The sequence below is a fragment of the Vanessa atalanta genome, chromosome Z (assembly GCF_905147765.1).
Source record: "Vanessa atalanta chromosome Z, ilVanAtal1.2, whole genome shotgun sequence".
NCBI lineage: Eukaryota > Metazoa > Arthropoda > Insecta > Lepidoptera > Nymphalidae > Vanessa > Vanessa atalanta.
In genome coordinates this window covers 7751505-7775297 of record NC_061902.1, presented here as the reverse complement: position 1 = coordinate 7775297, position 23793 = coordinate 7751505, and the positions used below count along the sequence as shown (strand labels likewise).

Below are 23793 nucleotides of genomic sequence, written 5' to 3'. Positions count from 1 at the left end.
TAAAAAAATCGTAAATATTTTTTAGTTTTAAATAAGAATTGCTTCAGAACAAAATCTTATATTGATAATTTCTATTTCTATATATACTTACTAAAAAATGTTCAATAACTTTTGGAGTTTGAAATAAGTAACAGTTATGAAACCTTTTTAATAACAAACTTCTTAGTTGGCGGCCATTCTGAGCAAATAACAATAGGTATTATATTCATTCAGTTGATAATGTCACATGGAACAAAGATATGACCACATACTCGTACTTAGCTCAATCGTTTGAGCGGAACCGGTATAAAAGCGTCATAAGATTTGACGCAAACATAATTAAAAGTGCTAAATAAAAGCTGATGATTAATTAATTATATTTAAAAAAGTGATCTTTATTTAAAGATATATTTTAAAAACGTTCTGTCAATAGTGACCGAATTATAAAAGGTATATTTGAATAGCTTATATTCTAGGGTTTTAGTTTGTATATCGTTAGTAGTATTGTCGAGCGACATTTTGAGCCTAATTGATTATATTCTCATGACTTTGTTTAAATTGTTCTTGTATTGTTATCACTAATTAGTTCTTAGTCTTGTAGATTACTATTTAAACTGTATGCTGATTATTACTACAGAGATAGACCCTACTCTAACGTAGTCTTCTGGCGTACTTTTAAATATTATTTACTATTACTAATCAAAGACAATGAGATTTATACATAGACAATTGTACTACTTTTTACTAATTACTATACACCTAACAATATTGTTAAAGATTCATAAACAAAGCCATTATACCTTCTTTATATTTACGTCACAATTGTACATTCGTCATTTCTCATTTTTATCGTTGTTTGTACACAGATTTTAGAGACTGGCAACAGATATGTCTTTGTAGTGTATTAAAAAAAAGAATATTTAAAACTTTGAACTTAAAATTGTTAAATTCAGCAGAAATTTCAGCTAAATATTTTTGTATTTAAATACAACAAAGTAATTTTCTCACGTACAAGTGATATAGCAGAGACGAAAATTTGCGTTGTTTTATGCACTCAGGTGTTTAGCAGAGGTCACGCTAATTAACGTTAAGCACAGGTGCCAGGCTTGACAAACGGCTATTTTTAATTGCTCCTGCATATTAAGAAATATATATTTTTAAATATCACTTATCTAATGATGGAATGTCAATATACACATATAAATATACGATATTTACGTTAAGGTCATGACTTGTTTGACGTTGAAACAATTTAATTACCTTCGTGAAAAGGTGCTATTTTGACATTTGATATTATGTATAAACAAAGTATGGTATTTACGTGAAATCTAGTGATAATGTTATCTAGATTTTATTTTACTTGCGTGTTAAATTATTGGCCACTAAGTATAAATGGAATTATTTTATTAGGGCTTTTAGATGTTATATTCATTGATAGGTCACAGATGAAATAAGGGTAACTAAGCAATAGTAGAATTTTTCTGACAGTTATTTTTTTAATCGGCATTTTCACGATATGTTTATGTGTTTTTTTTACGATATGAAATGAACAATTCTCAAAACGAATGGGTTACTTTTATGTCGTAAAGAAGTAGGGATTAATAAAACAACAAGATATTACTAATATTTCTATTTTTTAATTTATTGTTTATTCGTCTTCCAAGTAAGATTTTGCTCTTTTAATAATATTATTATTAATAATAATGTAATTAAGAATTAATAAATTGCAAGAGAATCCACTAATGACTACTTAAACTTAGCGCTGATTTAGTTGAAATCTAATAGTTTATTAGTTTCATTGGTCACAATTGTGTTATAATTCGATGTTCAGATTATCAGAAAGATTATTTTGTAACAAAACAAGATTAGTTACTCCTGATGCGACTGGCGAAATTTCGTGTCATATACCTATTTACGATAATTTTTTGAATGTAGATAATAACTATTGTATTGTTACGTATCTAGCCAATTTACCTTGAAACTGTCTGAAAGTGTATTTTATATATAATTTATTGGCCCCCATAATATCGATGTCGCCGCGAGTCTATCATGACTTTTATTATTGGTGTCTTACTTATATAAAAAGACATGTTCTATTGCCACATTGATAAGATATCATTGCTTACACGTATTATACTATACATATGGGAGGCACCCAGAAATATTTAGCTCATTATTGTTATTATCAAAATAATAAAATTTCATATAGCAACTACAAACACGAAATATCTTAATGGTTATTTATATAGTATTTTCTAAAGCTTGAAACCTGTGTACATTTTAAAATTATTTCAATCTTGCTTTTAAGACATGATCAAATGTGGTATCTAAATAAAGCATTGATGCTTAGAAATTATATAAATAGTAAATTTAATATTATAATTAATTATTTTAAAAGATAACTAAACTTTTCTGGGAACCTTATTAATTTAAATTCAAGGTAGTTTTATTGCTTGATATGCATTATGTTAACGCTAATGTAGAAAAGAATATTCTGCGGTCAGCCACGTCTTATATAAAAGATGTTTTATTCTTAAACTAACCACACTAAAGACTAAAATCAATATCAGTTGGTCTAATGAAAATTAGTCGCAGGTATTGAATAAGTCCAGTTCGGAATCTTAACGTTAACATGATGTAACATCGTTGTAACTGTTTTTTTTTTTTAAATAATAATCATTCGGGGTTCGTGTTCGTTGATAATAAATTCGAAAACATTAGAACTATTACTATAACGACTTACATTTTGTATAATAAAGACTGATTGTTAAATCTTTAAAAATAAATACAAAAACACTGTAAAAAAACTCATGACTAGATTCAGCCAGACTAAAGCTCTCAAAACCTACCGTAAGTTAAGTGTAAAACTAAATAAATTCCTATGAGCAAATTTAAGTTATAATCAATTAATTGTAATTACTAGATTGCACGTTCTTTTACCTTAATAATGTACTATATTTACAATTTTTTTTATTTAAAAATATTATTTATAATTCGCATTTTTTTCATTTTATCTTAAGCTTTGTGGTTGTATTTGCGTTACTACGATTACTAAGTATGTCGGTGCGGATTTAAATAATAGAGAAAATATACGTTTTCACATGTGTTATTTGTAGAAAAAGTTTTGAGTAAAATAAGTCTTTGGTAACATTTTTTCATAAATCAAAAGGGTTTTTAATTACTATTGATATTATTAATAGTCATTATTAAAATTAGAATTCATTAGCGTTGTACTAATTCCATTCAATTTAGTAACTATGGTTTACTAATGTCTAAATATAAATCGAAATGTGACTTATTTACAATGAAATTTAAATCTATTTTGGCTAAATGTCGCTAATAACCGCTTAATATAAGAATTGTGCCATGTTTGTGATAGTGATTGAAAAGTGAGAAATTATAACAAAAAATATATGTATAACTAAAGTAAAGCAAACACTTTTCTCACATAATTCTTGAACAGAAATTGCTATCTACACTTCACTTGTAAAAAGAGCACTCTTAAAATTACTTTGTACAAATTTTAATAATACAGGAACAGAACAATTTAAAATAATAAATTTTTTTTTTTAAATAGACTGTATTTAGATTAGGAGCAAGGAAATAATTTTATTTAAAATAATGAATAAATCATAAGTACATTACAAATCATAGTTTGTTTCGTACGCTCTTCACCTAATCTAGTAACAGTCTATTGTACAATTGTAAATTTTTTATCGTATGTTTTCGATGTATGGTACTTCGACAGGACATCTCATCCAATGTGTCCACTTCGAATCCGCAACACAGCGATGAAGTTACTAACATTAAACACAGAATATTGATTATTTTGCAAGGCACATTTTCTTAAAAATCCTGATTTTCATGTACAATTCGACGTTCAAAAACATCAAAACTCGGCGCGTTACAAATTAACAATGTATGAAAAAGCGACTTGTATTAATTTTAATGATATGTATATAATCAATTATATACCCTGTGTCTCGAAAAATATACACATGAAGGTAAATTCACACGGAAAGAAAATAAGACACGTTACACGATATCTACACTAGTAACTACGTTGCGTTCGATTTTTAAATAAAACTTAAATGCAAAAATGTAGATGCGTTTTAAATGAGATCTTATTATTGCTCACGAGAAAGTATTCTTGGCGGTGAAGCGCCGATGTCACTGATGTGGCCTTTTAGGCTAGGCCATGGCCATGTCCATGCGGCCGGCGACTCAGTACCCGTACCCAGTTCCTGGGTACAGAAGAGCCGCGCCGCCTCCCGCCGGTCAGTGTTGCGCCGCAAATTTCATACGCTTTTGTTTTTGCCTCTGATTACAAAACCAAACTCGAACGACATTCTTTTTTAAGTCTAATTTTTCCGCAATCGCTGCAATCTTTTCACCAGAGGGTCGTGGCTGAACTGCAAAGTAAGCTTCAAGGCTCCTCTTTTCTGGCGCGGCTATGGATGTTCTCTTTCGCTTCTTTTCGCCGGCTGGTAATACACTCGGTGCGTCTGGATCTCGTCTTTTATTCTTTGCCTGAGCTTCAGCTTCTTCCAACCAAGCTTGTAGTATAGGTTTTAAAGCAATCATATTATTATGACTCAGCGTCAAGCTCTCAAATCTGCAGATTGTACTTTGAGACAGAGCTCCAACTCCTGGTAGTTTCAAATTGGCTAGCGCCTTCCCGACATCCGCTTGAGTAACACCAAGTTTTATTCTTCGTTGCTTAAATCTCTCTGCAAAGGCTTCGAGTTCTCGAGGGTCTGTATCTGTATCAGGATGAAGAGCAGCAGAAGGATGACCAAGGTGAGCTGGTGGTGCATGAGATAAGCCTCCGGCGTGGTGGTGATGGTTCATAACGTGGTTCATAGCTCCATAGCCATGCAATTGGTGGTGAGGTGGCGCCGCTTCTCCCATCGGTGCCAGGGTGGTCATGGATGATGATGTGAGTGGGTCAAGCATATCCAAACCTTCCATGCCGTGATGGCCCATCTGCGGAAAAAACGGCTTTTGTAATTCGTTTTTATCATACTGTCAAATTTTCTCGTATTAAAAGGATTACTATAGATATGGGGTGGCGTGATCTTTATTGTCATTCGGCGAATTAACTTCTGTATTCATGTTAAATCATACGTTTTATTGTAAACAAAGAGGGGGGCGGCAACAATAGCCGCACTCGGGGACGATATGGAAACATAAACAATCATCTTTGTGCAGATTTGCACTCATTCTTTATGAGTGCAAACACTTGTTTTTTCATAGGAGGGTGAATCTGTTGTGACGTTGATTGGTTGCAAGTGTTTTACCAATATGCTTATGTCGTTGACCGGCTTTGTAGCGAAAATGAATGTTTGCAATGCTTAGAAGTCGAACGCGCATATGTGACTCTTTTATACTTCGATCTATTAAATAACATAAAGTTCTAAGTTTTTCTCTTAGTGTTATGGAAAAATATTATTATTAATCTATTAAAAATAAATAATAAAAATACATACGTAAGTTCGTTCGGTTTCCTAATGAATATTTTTCAAACGAGTATCTACTATTATTTGAGATATATTTATTAGAAAAAACTAAAGTAAAACGCGACTTAAATCTTTATATAAAAACTGCAACAACTAGCAATCTTCATGAGGCAATTTATCTCAGTGTAAGAACAGGCCGTAAGTCTTTCGCTAGCAATTTTTCCATGGCGCTTCTAAGGGGTGGCGCAGTAGGTGCATTGGGTCTCGGCACGAGATCCCCGGGGACCGGTAGATCACAATTATCCGGTATAAGTACGCGTGTAGCACGTAATGTTACATGTTACAGGTCTTACAATATTTTTTTTTAATTGTCATCTGTAGCTCTATGTACATATAATGTATCTATTTATATATGTGTACAGTACGTAGCTACAAATTCAACCTTAAATAAACCTAAATAATTATTTTATAATTTCCCATAAAAGTAATAAGTAGCTTGTGTATATAAAGCTTGTTTTAAAATTTTGTTTTAATACTAAACACATATTATCAGTTAATATGCGTATATCTAAATTATCTAGTATTCCGCAGTGTACTTTCTCCCTCTTTCAGTTTTCATTTAAGTGCTTGAGATCGAATTAACAATCATATATTGATTATGATTGTTATTTATGATACAAAAGACATGTGAAATTAAAATCAACTAATTGGTTCGCGAGACTAAACAAAAAAATCTATTCTTAGTCCGTATCCGTTAAATATTACTATTTTAATTTCATAGATTATATAAAGGTTCTATAAAGAACTCAAACTCAAGAGATTTTATTTTAACGGGTAAAATAACAACAAAATGATTTACTTTCTTAATGCACTACCACCAAATTTCAAGTCCATCTATTACAGTACAAGTTGTGCATTAATAAAATCAATTCAGGGCTAGTCAGGGTAGTGCGCTTAAAAAAAAGAAAAATAAAAATAAACTGTTATTAACTTCAGGCAATGCATCATAGGAAATCAATATCGATAAATGTCATCGTTAGATATTCAAATAAGGGGTATTACAAGATAGCTTCTACAATCAAAGCAATAGGAAAATGTCAATACGCGTTTAAGTTAATTTACATAATTCCCCGTGATGGCATTTAATGTGTTCTGCCTTTATTTAGTTTGCAAATTGTCATGCAAGTGGAGCAAAAAAACATCAACACATTTGTGACGTAGAATTTGAAATCGTCTTTTTTAATAATTTATCAATAATTATTTGCTCGATCGTTTACGATTTATATAATGTTGTAGCGTTACGTCACTTAAAATGTTCACAATGCAGTTGCAAGTGCATATTAAATAAATTATACTCTGTTAATAGTGATTTCTATCGCACTGTTATTATTTGAACAAGTGGTCGAATATAAATGGGGATGCGATGGGGTGCGATGTGGGGACTATGAAAACGGCAGACGTAATATTTTGTTCATTATTTGTGCGTATGAAGAAGTATTTTTTTATCGTTTTTTTAAGCTCCATACATAATATGTTTTTTTTTTAAATTTATAAATTCAGTAAAATCAGAAACAAAATTTTTTTTTTAGCAATAGTGGCAATTGATATGCGTAGTGGTCACTGAAACTAGCTTTAACATGAATGGAATTTTAATTAACAAACCTATTACAACAATTCATTTCACAAAGACGACTATCGGGATTTGTGTCGGTGTGTTTTTCGGCTCCAGGCATAGATTTACAATTTAGAGTTATCGAGTTTGAAGTTTTTAATTTATACTATAAATTTTTAGATTAACAAATGACGATTTTTAACTAGTAAAGATTATTCATTTACAGTATAGATTAAATTAAATACGAGAGAAAAAAGATATTAAAGAAATAATAGAATGCTCTATTGTATAAGACTAAAGACTATTCAATCATTTTAATCCAATGAAAGAGTTTCAACATTTGATTTGATAATAATCTATTATTCACCTTAAGAATCTTAAAGCAATATGTGTATGTGTTAACAACTTAGAACACATAAAAATATCTGAAGTATGACACTTGGATTAATAAGTAAGATCATACTATAATACATTTCAAATATATAGTATTTTAAATGCTGAACAGTTCACTAGAAAGCGCTGAATTGTCCAGCATAAACGCTTCTAGTAGAAAATCTAGTATGAACATGAAATGAATGTAATGATCGTATGAATGATAATATGAAATTTACCCAAAAATAATCTATTTAAAACTGAATATGAATATATATGCAAATTTAATATTCAATTTACTTAATAGATAAATTTGTAACTGGCTAACGTTCTATAATATTTTATTTATACGATAAACAGAAAGTAAAAGAGCTTAAATATTTAAAGATAATTTATTTTTATGGGCGTATTTGCGTTAATGAAATATTCTTCAGGTTGAGTTTTTTGTAACAAATGACCAACGTATAGTTATTGATAGTACTAAAATATTATAAAACTGCTTATAAAAATAAAGCGATAGACACTCGAATGCTAACATTGTAATAAGACTAAAATAATGCCTCGGTGGTCTAGTGGCTAGCTTATAAAGCTGCGGATTTCGAGGCCTTAAAATCCCGGTTCGGGCCGGTAACATTTGATTTGTATGTTTTTCGTTTTTCCAGAAATTCTCAGTAGCAGACCGAGATTTCAAAACTTAAAAACAGCCTTAAAAACGTTAAGCCATCGCCTGAATTCTCTCCAGCCGAGATGTATTCTCGTTCCATCAGAATGTAAGGGTGATGGAATAAAGAGTAAGTTTGTTTGGGCATTAATTATAACTAACAACAATAATATTCCCTGCCTAGCTAACCACATTAACAGAAGTCGTTCACGAGGACATCAAGATGAAATTGAATTAAATGCATAACTTTTATTGTGAAAATACAAAGTCGAAGCTCTAACAGATTAGCACAGCTGATCTCGGAACACGATCGTGAAATGTCAAAACGTAACATACGATATTGTCTATAATGATAATTATGAAATTTTGAAAAACAAATCTATATCATTTTAATGTAATAAAGGATTTATTTTGATTACCACTGTTATGTTCAAATTTACGATTTATTTATTCAACTTAAATATCTATAATCTTCTTTAAAAATCCTATTCTCAAATGATAATGTCATCGCTTTATTGCGAAGGAAAATCTGCTGAACATGAAAAAGCTAAAAGGATTATCTAAAAACGTTTTTCTTGTAACGAACTATGCAGTACTATATAATTTTAATTTCGTACCTACGTATTTAAAAAGGTAATTTACGTTGAACTATACATACTTTATCGTTATTATTACTGTTGTCCATATATAACATAATATTTATAAAAATCTAATCAAGATCATTATATTTATGGCACTCACAATGTGTTATTAAATATTTGTCTGAAATCAAACTTCAGTGTGAACCGTACGCATATATATTGTAAATTTTTTTTTTTCTTATTGCTGAAATTGTATGATATAATAATGGTAAATTTTGATAACTTAAGACATTTTGAACATTTTTAATTTTTTTTGTTAATTCATTAACGCACCAATAAAACATAAATATAGATAAATAAATACCCAATAATAGATAGTTAGTAGGGTGCAATAAATTCAAATCAAATAATTAAATAATAGCCAGTACCTAGTACATCCCTATCAGTGATAATACTTATTATTTTTGTAATGGAAATAAAGTTCTTATCTATTTTTATGTATGACACGCGTAAGCTGCCGTGACGGATTTTGAGCGAGTTTTGAACATTAGTTTCAACTACGCGTCGCGTCCCCAGTGGCGACGGTGACAATTGCTAGTAACAGTGAAAACGTTCATATGTCCTGTATTCCCATGAGTAAACATGTTTTTTTTGTTTTCCCCTTCAAGTAGTTTACAATTTGTGTTTAAGTTTAACCTACCGTTTGTTTGCTGGCAACAGTGGCTCGATAGAGCCGCTTCTATTTTATATAAATAATGTACGTAAGTAAATATTTAACACGGACTAACCTGTGTCCATTTTCTTGTTTGTTGGGTTTAAAATGGAAAATTGGTAGCACTTTTTTACTTCTTTCGGTATATCGCAGTCATAAATAGCTGGTTACTTGAAAATAAATCACGCTGATTGGTTATGAAATACTCGTATGTATATATAGTATGTGTGTATGTTGGTTGATGTATGTGTGTATGTGTGTATGTTGGTTGATTTACAGCGAATGATTATTTTTTCTTTGTATTACTATTCGATTTTACTATGTCAATTTAAATTAATTTATTTTTATAAAAAGGTAATCTCGTATATAAAATAAAGATACATTAAAAATTAAAGACTGAATGGGAGACTGCTCTCTAAATCTATATTGTTAATTTCTAAATTAAAAACCTTGATTGATATCTTTCGATACACGTACTAACAATAAAGACACCATGCCTTTGCATTTGAGTGAATCCCGTTCTATCAATTCGGTTACAATTAAACGACATAAAGAAAATAACAAAAATAGAGTTTTCCACAAATATGACCAATCAAAAGTATGTCATCTATGTGTAATCAAATAAATCATAAATTTCAGTACAATATCGATGTCTTAAAAAAACATAATTATGTTCGATGGAACGCAAGTGTTTCTGGTAGCAATCTTCAGTAACAATTACTATCTCCCTAACATTTGAGAAGATAAGAAATATAAGGGTACACAGTCGACAACACAACATCGAACAGTGCATAAAATTACCTCATTTTTATAGCGGAGCGGGTATATTTCTTACACATTACAGCCCGCTACCCCACGCCAATGTACTCCCAAAGGAGTTAACCCTCGCCCAGCTACTGACATATGAAGACTGAAAGATTTTCCAAGGTGTATGGGGCATACAGAAATGCATTTACTTTTATTATTATTATTTATGCCAAAAGAGGCGTGGAGTGTACCAATTTCGCAACAATTTTACGAGTGCGATTTAGTTTTATCGTCTAGGAATTCGATTCAAATGATTGGAATAGACCTTCTCCCCTCGTCAATATCGGTGTATGAATTTCAAATATATCATATTTAAAGAAGAAATAATATTTGATGCTGTATTTCACATTAATTTGCCAAACCCTACAATAAATGTATATAATTTGTATTTGTAGTTCTAAAATAATAGCAAGAAATTGGAGTCTCATAAAAACTATAACGGAACCTATTTGATAAATACGTGTTAAAAATATTCTTTATGAATTAAGAAGGTGGCGAAGACAACGATTCTACCTGATGAGGCCTGGCGTTGTGCGGAGGAGGACCGCCAACACCGTGGTGGTAGACCATGTCGTGCTTGAGCTGCGGTAGTGGAGGCCCGGGCTGAGGTCCCGACTGATGTTTACCGATGTCCACGGCTGCCAAGGCCTCCGCTCTACTCAGCAGACCATCATTGAGGCCGCCGAATATGTCACCCTGATGATTAAATCACACATTAATAGATGTTTAATAATATAAAACATAAACGTTATTTAAAATCGAATGTATCTTTAATTTGGCTTAAAAACATTACCTTCTGCAAATTAGTTTTGTATTCGAATGAAGAAACGAGCGTTTTGTGGTCATAAAACTAACTAACTATATTTAAAATACATATTTGCTATCGTATTAAAATAACTAAGCATGCATAATTCTATCCATACCATGCTAATTATAGTTAAAACGTTAGATTTACATAGGTAAATAAATTATTACAGGGATAAGAATCGAGATTAAGCAAAATTATTAAGCAACTCTAAAGTAGCTAGTTCAAAAGGGCAACACTAATTCGCGAGACGTAATACGTTGGCCACATCAAATAGTCATGGCGGCTCAACCGACGGCCCGCGGACAGGGGTTTTTCCCGGATTACTTTAAATTATTTATGAGTGACTCTGACCTCGTGTTCCTTGGTAACTTGTTACCCGGCTCCACGCCTTCTTCTCGGTTTCCAGACAGATGCCTCGTGCGCGAACCGACTTTTAAATAGGCAGTTTATAGAACCAGGGACTACTTTTAAAGTGATAGTTTCTCCTTTCGATTTACCGGTGGTACACACGTTTGCTGGTTTTATTTCTGCGTCCCCTTTTAAAGACCGGACTTGCAACTGAATTGTTGATTTCGATTGAGTTGTTTTTTGCAGACGAAATGAAATTCAAGTATACCACAGGTTGTCTAATACAAACGTGGTCAGAATATCGATTGTGATAATTTGCTTCGTTCTGTATTCGTCCTGTTCTATTATAATTTCTAGTAATGAAATATATATGAAACTTTTAAGAGGATTTTCGTTCTGTACCTTTTCTTTGATTAGAATAAACGAATGGATTACTTATTAGGCCTTAATGATTATATATGCTTAGATTATGTACAATGTTTTTGAAAGTGGAAATATATTTGTATTGAAAATATTTTTTTATTCATTTGAAAATTCCACTTCAATGCGAGTTAAAATCTATCACTCGTCCTAATCCTATAACAAAAAACATGACAATCGACCGTGGGAACAAAGTGTCGTCCCTACGCCCTTACGAATCATTAGCATCGAGTTACAGAAGTGATTCTACATTCAGCCCCCGTCTAATTGTAATTGCTAAACAAATTGACCCCGCTTCTATGTGAAATATGTAATAATTTGCTCTAAAGTGCCTTCGGAGTGAAGTCGGGACCGTCTGAACTTAGAATAGATGGCTTATGTATTTTAATTTAAAACAAAGGACTTAAGGTTTACTGAAATATTTGGATTGGAGGTTCTTATCAAAAATATATTTATATTATTATTTTAAAACGTTTGAAAATACTTTTTATCTTATACGAAGATAAAACAAAAAACGATGTGCAAATTTTTCTTGGCAAATTTTGCAATAAATACAAAAGAATATATATATATATATATATATATAAACAATAAACTAATATAAAAATCGCAACACATTAAAAACAAAGCAAAAATCCGTCAAAATATTGATACAGACTGCTACCTCAGTTCATAAATAATATAATAACAATAATATATACAATTGTGAGCAATCATTAAACGACCTCACATAACATAACAAAGTGACTGCGGAATGCTCCACTCAGGCTGTATAACGTACACATAAACTAGAAACAAAGGTATGCCCAATCCCTTAAGCACTGAAATAATCCATTACTATTATTACTCATCAACGTTCTCATTTTAGGGTTAACTGGCGACATCTTCTGATCCCCAGATACATCTGTGCCGCGTAATGGCAGTATCAAGTGTCATAGAGAACTAAAAGCGGGAGAGGGCGTTTGCTATTACTACGGGATGCACGTTTGCATATTCATATCGAGCGTACTTGTGATTGAATTAAAATATTTTATTATTAATGTGGTTATTCGACGTTAGAATATTTTTACTTCGACTGATACTATACACTTAAACTTTTTAATTTAATTAAATTAACTGATAATCGTACAAATTATCGTTGTATATTTCAATATAGTAATACGTTCAACGTCAAAAGTTCTTGAATCGGTTTATTTTGTTTCCATAATGATACAGCAGTCATCGATGTTATAAAACTCTATTAATGGTGCTAGCACGCCAGTACTAAGCGGCTTATGAGAAATTAATATGTAACCTTTAACACAGTAATGAAAATGGAAACGCCAGATAAAAAATGGATCAGACTCGGATATCAACTGGAAATGTATAAAGTAAAAACATTGAAAACAGAATACAGCTTTCAATTAAGAGCCAATTCTTTATTAATAATAGTAAATACGATTATATTTTCATTGAGTCTGTAATCAGTTCCGAATACGTACTGACATATCACGATATTGGCAAGTTGGGTATTAATTAACTTTTTACGGCGATCACTTTTTACACGGGAACGTGAATGAAATGTCAAACCGGCATTGAAGTCTATAGACAGGTCCAAATTATATTTATAAGCACGAACGATTGTGGACTTATCTGACAATGATTATGATTCGCTGTACATATTTTTAAAATATTCTGTCTATACATATATATTACAGGTTAATATATCTAACTACTATTATTCGAAATAATTTTAACTTTGTCTTAGAGATTTTTGCGAGCCAGTCTGGATAGGTGGTACCACCCACTCAACAGCAATACTTAGTATTGTTGTGTTCCAATTTGAAGGCCGAGTGAGTCAGTGTAACTGCAGGCATAGTAGGAAATAAATGTAAGGAAATTATTATGGTGCCAATGTCTCCAAAAAACCAAAAAAAATTATGTACTTCCCTCGTTGGTCTAGTGGCTTATTACTTTGGGCTCAAATCCCCGGCTTAGAGTCAAAAAAGTTTTCTACCAAGAAATCTTAGTAACAACACTTAGTAACTTATAGTGTTACTCCCTAACATGAAAAGTCTGTGAAGACATTGGTACTTATCTCTCTCTTGATTAGGATAGAGTTAGTGCACTATAATATTTCCTGTGTATGACTCTTGAAAATTACCGCCAAAAAAGTAGCCAGGAAGATTAATTTTTCATTTGTGCACGAATGTGGAATGTCGGAACTAACAATAACTGAAAAAAATATATTTTTGATTTATCTTTTGATATGCACCATCTTTTCTTTTGCAGTCTGTTGGAGTGATCTCGTGAAAAGGGACGGAAATGTGTAACAGAAAGCTCATAAAGCGCACGCTTTTTCATAGACCACTGACATTTATGTTGCTTATTTGGTAATAACTTGGTAGGTGATATATCAGATTTTATATATCATATGCGACTACTTCAACTCTTATTATATTATACACAATAAACCTTCGTTTTCAGTTCCAAATGATCACGAAATTATTTTTTGGAAAGGTTGTATTGTATTCATTAAAATGCTTGTTAAAAATTTATCTTTCTATCGAGGCTTGCATACGTAAGGCACTCTGATCACGCTATACTTTATTCTCTGTTAATATCGGTGCCATAACTGAACACATATTATGTGATTAATTAAATGTTAAGGTAACTTATAATACATCAAAATTTTATTCATAGCTCAGTTGTTGGATCTCGTAAATCTTAAAATTTGATTATGGGTTAAACAACAGGCAAGCAGAACTGCATTATCGTGTGTTTACGTTGTTTTGATATGTTGTCCGTTGAGAATCAGCCACATATGTATCTACCAACCCGCATTGGAGCATTGTGGTGGAATAAGCTCCAAGCCTTCTTATCAAAGGAATTTACAGGCTAGTATATGAAATATTATCTATTCTGTGTCATTTATTATAACATTTCGGTCTAATTGTATATAAACAGATTGCTATTCAAAAATGATCACGACCCTGTAGAATGCTTACTGCACCCCCTTAAAACGTATTTGCAAATCTTTGCGATGAACGACCCACCAGTGTCACGTGTCACACCGAGGATTATAGAGCTGACGTTTCGAACTTCAGGATCATTTCATTCCATCTTGTGAATCACAGTTCAAATGCTTCTAAGAGCACCTTTAAATATTGTATTTTAATTTTAATAATACTATTGAAAAGTTTGTTTGCTTACGTTAAATATATCGAGATATATAATACATACATTAAAAATTAATCGAAATATCGTAATAATTGTTAACCGGTCCATTAAAATTAAATTTGAATTATTTAAAAAAATGTTTATCTTTTAAATTTTATATTACATTTTTTTATTAAAACTAAATAAAATAATTCCACCGTTTTAATTAATAAATTATTAATACATTTATATAATCATTTACTTGAACTTGCATCTAAAAGATCGACCTCCTGTTTCTGAAACGCTATTCAAAGACAAATTAAACTAATTCGACTTGAATCTGAGTGGTCATTAGTCGATGGCAGTCTATGACGCGTTAGGCATTGAGAGTCCAATATTTAACTAAATTAGTAAACCTAACTTTGATTATCATTTCAGAACCGAATGGCTAAACTTGTCTGAATTTCTCTCTGTTAACGATATTATCTAAATATAAGGATCGATTCATCAACTAATTCTGTTTACGATTTTCTTCAAAATGTTCTGATAAGCCTATTTTTATTAGTCTTTATAGTTATAACTTCAAGTACATCAATAACACCTAAACGTCTTCACACCAATCTATGAACAATAATGAAGTAATTAGTAGAGTAAAATAATATTTCATATCTTTGTCAAAATCTACTTTAAAATTAGGTTTGTCTTGATGGCTTGACTCTATTCGTTTGACATATAAGTATTGTACATTGCATACTAGTTCATTGACAAAAGTAAAAAAAAATAACGATAATTTAATTTCATCGGATTTTAAATGAGTTGCACGCCTTTTGATAAAGTTTACTGTATATTATGAGACAAATCAAACTATTGAGTTTTCAGAACCTTTGACTAATCAGCATCGGCAACACTAAAATGTGTCTAAATGATGTGAAATTATTATTCCTAATTTAATACCCACGAATTTCAGTAGATATATCTCCAACTTCTGCGCTTACCGAAACAACATAGTATAGAGCCAATAAATAATGTTGGAGAGAATTAAATAACAAAGACTGCACGTTCATAAATAGCTCTGATCTCATATTCATAATTTCGGAATGAGCGAATACTTTGGTTTCTGAATTTAAACAGGACTAAATAATAGTCCATGACACAGCCATGCAGTGATAAAGGGAAACATTATACTATTATTTATGGAACAGGTCAATAGCTTGCTATTTAAAAATAAATAATTCTAGCGATGTTGTTCTACACAGACAGTTTAAAATTGCCTACGTGTCTATAAAATATTCTCTATTACAATTGGTTACTTAATGAAAAGGAAGATATGAGAATGATGTTAGATTATGTTCGAACGTTATATGAAACCTTACAATTTAGTCTACAATTTGTTATGTTATATTCTGGATCCAGTCAAAAGGAATAATATATTAGCCCGATAACTTACGAATGTATAAAAGGAGGCAATCATCGATATTTTTTATGTTTTTCTTATTTTTGCTCGAACAATAATAGTGTCATATTACACATATTACTAATTCTCTTTTTATATGAAAAAAGTTACATTAAATAGTCTTTTTATATTTATTCAGTGGAAGCAACATGCACGATATTAAAAAAAAAACTTTGTATAACAATAAAAAATATAAATGAAAATAAAATCGCATCGCATATATAAAATAAACAAAAGAAGATCTTTGGCCAAAGATAGTCGCGGGCGGTGTCGCAAGGCAATCAATATAAATACGCATTATCTCATACTACAACTCTTACATGCGTTTACACTTACGTTGTGCCTCGGTGACCACGAGTTGCACATCAACGATGCGTCCTCCAATATTCGACTCTGCAAATAGAAACCTTAGTTTGCTTAAAGATTTTATGTCTATGCATGCATGTTTAGCTCTTTCTTCCAAATATTTTGAGAGTTACGGCATAAGATGTAAACATTTCAATTACGTACTACACATACATTTAAATTACAATTTAATTACGATATAGGTAGATGTAGGTGTATATACACATAAAACATAATATATTATATTCGATTAATATCAGACACTTCCTGTATTTGGGATTTATATAGGAATTCCTTGTTTGTTGTTTATAAAGATTATCGAAAGGTAATTTGTATATTTCCATAAATAGATCAACCCAAGTTTTATTTTAGTAATTTTTATACCGATAAAGTTAATTGTTATAAAAAATATATTTTTAAGTATTTTTGTCTGTTTGGCGATATAAATGTCTTACTTTTATATATCCCTAGCGACCCGCCCCGGCTTCGTACGGGGGCAAGCTGATACTAAATATACCACAGCATGTTTTTATACACAACGTTAACAGCTTTTCAGACAGTTCATGGCCATATTGATCTATAATAAATACTATGTAGTGATATATTAGGTATCCTGACAAACTTTTTATGATATAAAATTTCAATTATTAATTGTGTTTTTGGATGTATTTATTTATTGCAAATAAAGAGCAGATATAAGAAATGTCATTTAAATTAATTAATTAAAACAAATTGAGTAATGATTACGAAATATTTCTTATTATAATATTACTCAGTAAGAGGACAATAAGAGGACTAAGACATTGTTATAGGAGTTTCAAATAGAAGACATTTACATGGCCTATGATCGGCAATTGTTGAAGCGGTAGCAACTACGATTTCAATAGAATATTTAATTTCTCTTCATTCCAGTTTATCTTCGATAAGCGCTATAATTTTCCTTTCAAGAAACTTATCGAAATTATACTCACAGCAATTGCATGCTATTTCAGTACGTATGAATCTTTTTTACATTCCGATTTTCTTTTTTACTTTATTAATGAGACTATTTTGTATGATTGCCACCTTGACGTATAAAATTCATAGGAGTTTTATAATAGAAACGACGTTATGACAAGAATGAAAAATAATATTACCTGTTCAGATCGTTCCTTTGGTTTCATACGTTTAATTATTTGGTCTCAGGGAATTTACTGTTAAGTTGATATTATCGGATAAAATTATAATCAAGAATTTCTGTTTCACATTTCGATTTATTATCGACTAAATTATTTTTATTTTACATAGAATTTTCTTGTCAAAACCAAGTAAATCAATATTAAAATTTACAACCCGAAAAACGTCGAAAATATGAGAGAGTCCAGAGATAGCTGTGACATCTTCCGCGCGATTCCGTGCCTAGTCGCATAAATAATTAATTCTTAGCCCTTTGCCGCGCCTGTTAAATGGCGTGACTAAATAAGGGAGGGTCGACCCTCCTCCTTTCTCCCCGAAAACTTTTAATACTGAACGTTTGTTTGGGATAAATTTTAGTGCTTAAAACCGTATTAAGCATATATCTAACGACTTATTGTTACGCAGGGTCGACTTAGGTAAATTTTATATACATATTATATAGCTTATTATTATGTATAGCTTAAATATAAACATATACATAACATTCTATATTAATTGTATGTTAAATATTTAAGGTTTAGAGGTATCAATTCAAAATTTTTTTTGAATGCTATTACATAATTACTAAATAAAACGATATATGATTACAAAACGGCAATATTGATTAATACTAGAATATAATATACATGATGGAAAATTTATAGTGTATATTAGTAAAACATTATCGATAACAGAAGTTTATCGCGTAAAAAGCTCTTAAGGTTTAAACACATGATACAATTTTGAAATTAAAACATACATTATCACAATAATCTGTGGCGTTAGCATTCCGCCCACGTTTAGCTCCTATATATAAATACATACATATATATATAACGTGTATTAAAAATCTTACTACAGTTACGCAAAGTTGAAGCGTCAAATTTCATTGAGTAATGTTTTCGTTTAATATTTGCACGTAGACAAACATAAGAACCGGTTCCTGTGACGGAAGATAAATTAAATATGCTGATTCTATTTTTTATATAATAATTTGGATATTGTGTAAAGTCAATATGCACTTTGTGTTTTAGCTTTTAAAGCGTAAATGTGTAGAAAGCAAACATAATTTTTTTTCCCAAAGTTTTAATAAAATATGCGACACAATAAATATATTATATAACTTATATTATTCCTGAAAGTAAAAACCTTATACGAATTGAAAGTTACATTGTAAATAAGTATGGCGTAAATATATATCCTTATACTAAATACTGTTACAATTAGATACTCTTTTTAAGCTTTGGTCTCGGCATATTTAATTTTTTTCGTTGTACGTAATGACGTCTGAGATGGCGAGTAAAAAGGAAATTGTTTATTTAAATATTCGATATTTCTAAAAGCATAATTCCAAATTTTCAGTTCAATAAGGACCTATATAATAACTTTTAAAGTGCTATTCTGTGAAATTTACGTATTCACTTTATTACACATAGAATTATATTTGGGAAAAAACCCCTCAGTGTAATAGCCATAATTCATTGTTCACAGAACACGACAACTGGTAAAACCTTTCAGCACTTTTACTTATAAAACAATCCCTCACGTGGCATTTCGACGACTTTACAATGTAATTATTCGTTACTAGCTCTGACAATTTAATTCACATGCACGCAGTTCAGGAAGCGTAGCACCTGAACTGTTTCACATGAAGTAAAAAGTTTCAGCTGTAAAAATTACATGTCGAAAGCACTCCCGCCTATTCCCGCAATTACACCAGTATAATCGTGTCTGAAGTGCCTTAGAACTGCGAACAATCTTACCTAAATCATAAGAGAATGGGCCTTAAATTTAACGTAGAATTTTAAGGCTTTGTTGGAATGAGAAGAAAATATAAATTCTTAAAGGAACGAACGAGACATCTAATCGGAGATTATGGTAATGACGGTAAAAATACCCAATGAGGGTGGCGGTACTTAGAAGCAATTTAAAGATATTGTATTTAATGTTCGGAGAGGAGTTGTTTGGGGGCGTCATTGGGGCTTAGAGGGATTGGAGGGGCTTGTAAAAGACTCCGATGCGAGCTCTATTTGTGAATTGATAATTATGGTGCACTCTATCGGCACTTTGTAACATTTTTTATGGCCTAAGTTATAAGGGCGGTTGTGGCATATTGTAATGTTATATATTAATAAAAAAATAAATTATCATATATTCACAAAAACAAAGACAATTAAGATATAAATTTGACTAACAAAGCAACAAAATAAAAATCCATGAAGTTAGATTACATAGATGAGTACTCAGATGTCGGAACTATTAATAGGATAATCTCTAATAATGATAATGAACTTTACTAAATTACAATAAACCGAAATAAATCCGAGGCCAATATCCGATTCGATCTCAAATCGCATCAGCGGATTCCCATCGGAAATGGACTTTATGTACATAGTATAAAGTTATACGGGTACTACCCACTACTTATTTAACCAGATATAATTGGGTAGAGAATAATAAAATCGATATTCACTTTCTTTGTCTTTCTGCCGGGTATTCCCTTAACGATTATTATTGTAAGGCGAAGGTAATCGATAATCCTATTGAATTGCATACAGGTAAATTATACTGTTGTTATGTATTCTTATTATTATGCAATGTTATGATAGGTCAAATCATATTAAACTAATTACAAAGTCAAGTAAAGTACGACTTCGCTAATAATACGTTTAACTTCAGTAACATGAAAGCAGTAGTCGTACAATGAGAATCTTCAATGAAAATAATTACAAGATAGCGGTTAGAAATTTGAAATAAATAATAAAGTCTCGTGTTCGTTAGTTCAATGTTGCAATTTGTCCGTGTTAATGTACAAAGTCTCTCTGAGTGTGAATGCTCTGAGTAAAGGTGGTGAAACTAATCAGTTATGCATTTGTACAAAGAAGCCTTTATTTAAAGCAGGATAATTACTTTCGAAATAACTAAAGGTAATGTTGTATTATTTTCACTTTTATATCTATATTTTGGGAGACATAACGAATTAAATAATTTATTCAACGTTCCTCGTGATATGAAATTCCTTGTATTCGTGTGATGTAACATATACATATGTGTGATGAAAATGTTTGTTTTTTTTTTAAATTCTATAATTATGGAAACATAAAAGATTTGTTTTTCGTCCAATAGCCAGCATTCATGTGAAAGGATACATGAATAGTAGTGATTGTATATTGCTATGTATTAAAATATAAATATGTTCTTGAACAAAAACTTTTCACAATATCATTGATTCATAAAAGTAATAAGAATTATTGCGTTATTCAGAAAATACGAAATTGGTTTTATTGTGTACAGGTTAAAATGATATTAGAATAATTAAATTATTATTAAACTAACGCCGATACCCTATGAGGCCCCCGTCGGGAATTTACTTATTACTATTATATTATTACTCAGAAACCCATCGATTTTTTAAATATCATAATTTTTTGGTAACTTACGTTGGTCATGCCGTCATGTTACCTCGATCGCGGCACAATATGCGTACCTGATCCCCGATTTCAACCTCTTGCCTTATGCATTAATAGTTTCTTTAGTTTACTTACTTATAAACATAGGCTTATATACCGAATTACATGTTCCAAGCTTACAAAAAAGATGAACTCAAATCTCTTGAGACATGGATTCTTCAGAGATGATCTTAGATCACCTACGTTCCATAAGGAATTTTTATGCAAAGCTTCATCGTATTCGACCGACTGGTTTACATTTTAAAATTTTATTAAGTATGTATTATTTTATTATTTTAATGCAACTTACAATTTTCTAAACAAATCGTGGTTTTTTCGTGAATGTATAAAGTTAAAATTTACTTACGACTATTACAAAAGCGAAAGCGAGTTTGTTTGTTTGTTACATTTGTAATTCTTAACTACTAAGTCGATCATCGAATACGCGGGCGCACACTGGTATGCAACATGTAATCTATGGTTGTTTTGTCTTCGTATTATATTGCTCTTGACACTTATTTAAAATTTTCATCCAATTAAAACTTAAACGTATATAACTTATAAACGTATATGATAAGGAGAAGCTAAATGAAGAATTGCTTCTAAAAATAATAATCAACGAAAAACCATGAAAAATTAGACAAATAAAATATGTGTTTCGTAATAATATACTTTCAAGAACTTGTATAATTATTACAAAACATAAGATATTATCAAAGAATAAATAAAGGTAAAGTAGGTACCTAAAACCTTCTTTCACGATAAGGGTAAGTGAACTTAAAAGGGAGGCCAAACACCAGCAGCAAATAACACGTTGCATTAGCGGTTGGCTGTAACAATAACCGTTAAGCGTTAATTGTTATTGCCAGTGGGCTTGTTACTTAGGAAGGCAAGATTTTAACACTGCAGATGGAGCCACTTCCTTATTCACTTAACGAAGGAAATTACTGGAGGCTACGAAAGTAAACCTATATCTTTGTATGTTCCACATAAACATCGATTCATTAGTTATTTTTATATATTTAATCATTAATTTATATGAGGTTAATAAATCAGAGTGTTATTATATTATATCTAGTTTCTAATAAATGACTGTAATTTATATTTTTGAGTACATAATATCCTAATATTTACCTAATTGAATACGATTTGTAACAACTTATAATAAACATAGCTTATTAATTGTTATTTTAAATAGTTGCTTTTAGCCTAAAATCATTCATTTAGATCTACGAATAACGTCACGACAGTTGTGTGAATAAAATATCTGCTTAGTTATCTAAGTTTTTTTTAAAGTAACATTTATTTTTTACGTTACTCAAAAAACAGTTCAGTTGCTTTACTCCATCACAACTTTTATATATCTGAACAGATATGGATGTATGTTGTATCGTTAGAATATTTAAATAATTTCTAGTTGTTGGGGAGTCGTTTTTTTTTAAGTTTTAAGGAAAAATATCAAATGTATAATTGAGTCATCCTTAAAAAATAAAAGCCATTTAGCTTAATAAAGGGATATAAAATGTTGTTCTCTTACTTCAATATATAGAAATAATTAACTGATCTGCCTCTCATAAAAATAAAAACATTATTTACAAAAGAACTTACGATATTTAAACAAATAAGTCTATACAAATTATTATCTACGCTTTATTATCTAATTATTATCTCTATACATAACTACCTAAATGAACAGAAAAATGTTTGATTTAATTAAACAAAAATATTTAATGAATATATTGATTTGTTTAAACATGTGGTCAATAGGATAAACGTTTCCAGGGGCACTAAAACACTGTATTTCCATAAACAAAGTCCAAGCGAATAAACTCGGAATAAATAATCCTATACACGGGAAACTAGTATTTGAAAATATCCGTAAACAGACCGACAAAAAAGTTAAACAAATTTTAACTTTTTATTTTAACGTTATTGTAATGGGATACTTTGACAAATATTAACAATACAACAACTTGGTGGTAGAGCTTTGTGCACATCTGGGTAGTAGGGTGGTACCTGATGAGTGGGTTCCGGCTTAAAGGGCGAGCCAGTGTAACTACAAGCACAGGAGATATATCTTAGTTCCCAAGGTTGGTGGCGCATTAGCGATGTTAGGAATGGTGGATATTTTTAACAGCGCCCATATGTCTATGGGCGTTGATGACCAGTTAACATCAGGTGCCCGATTTACCGGTCTGCCTACCTACTTATTACATAAAAAAAGATGCTTTATGATTTAACTCGATGGAGTTCGATTTTGTGGTTATAGATGGAAATTCTTGTAGTCACAAATAATTACATGAATTTACACATACATATATGTATACTCTATTCCAACCATAATAGGAAAAAAGACAAATAAACAACATTTGACAGCAAATTGACGTGATATCATTGGTTGAGAGCTTGATTAATCTATGATATTCTCTATGGATTTTTTAAAAAAAAAAGGCATTTTGTACGTCAACGAAACAGTTATTGCAATTTTGGAAGT

General features: G+C 30.8%; 1 protein-coding gene across 2 annotated transcripts in view; it reads right to left on the bottom strand.

Moving 5' to 3' along the window:
* Nucleotides 1-4257: 4257 nt before the first annotated feature.
* LOC125076031 (inhibitory POU protein) overlaps nucleotides 4258-23793 on the bottom strand; it is a 47945-nt gene continuing 28409 nt past the window's right edge. Inside the window, exons 2-4 of one of the 2 annotated variants that reach the window (XM_047687965.1) lie at nucleotides 16687-16743; nucleotides 10697-10879; nucleotides 4258-4980 (exon numbers count right to left, since the gene is read on the bottom strand). In XM_047687965.1, the coding sequence (XP_047543921.1) occupies nucleotides 4258-4980; nucleotides 10697-10879; nucleotides 16687-16743 (963 nt within the window). The remainder of the gene's footprint in view (nucleotides 4981-10696; nucleotides 10880-16686; nucleotides 16744-23793) is intronic. The other variant, XM_047687966.1, reaches the window with a different exon arrangement.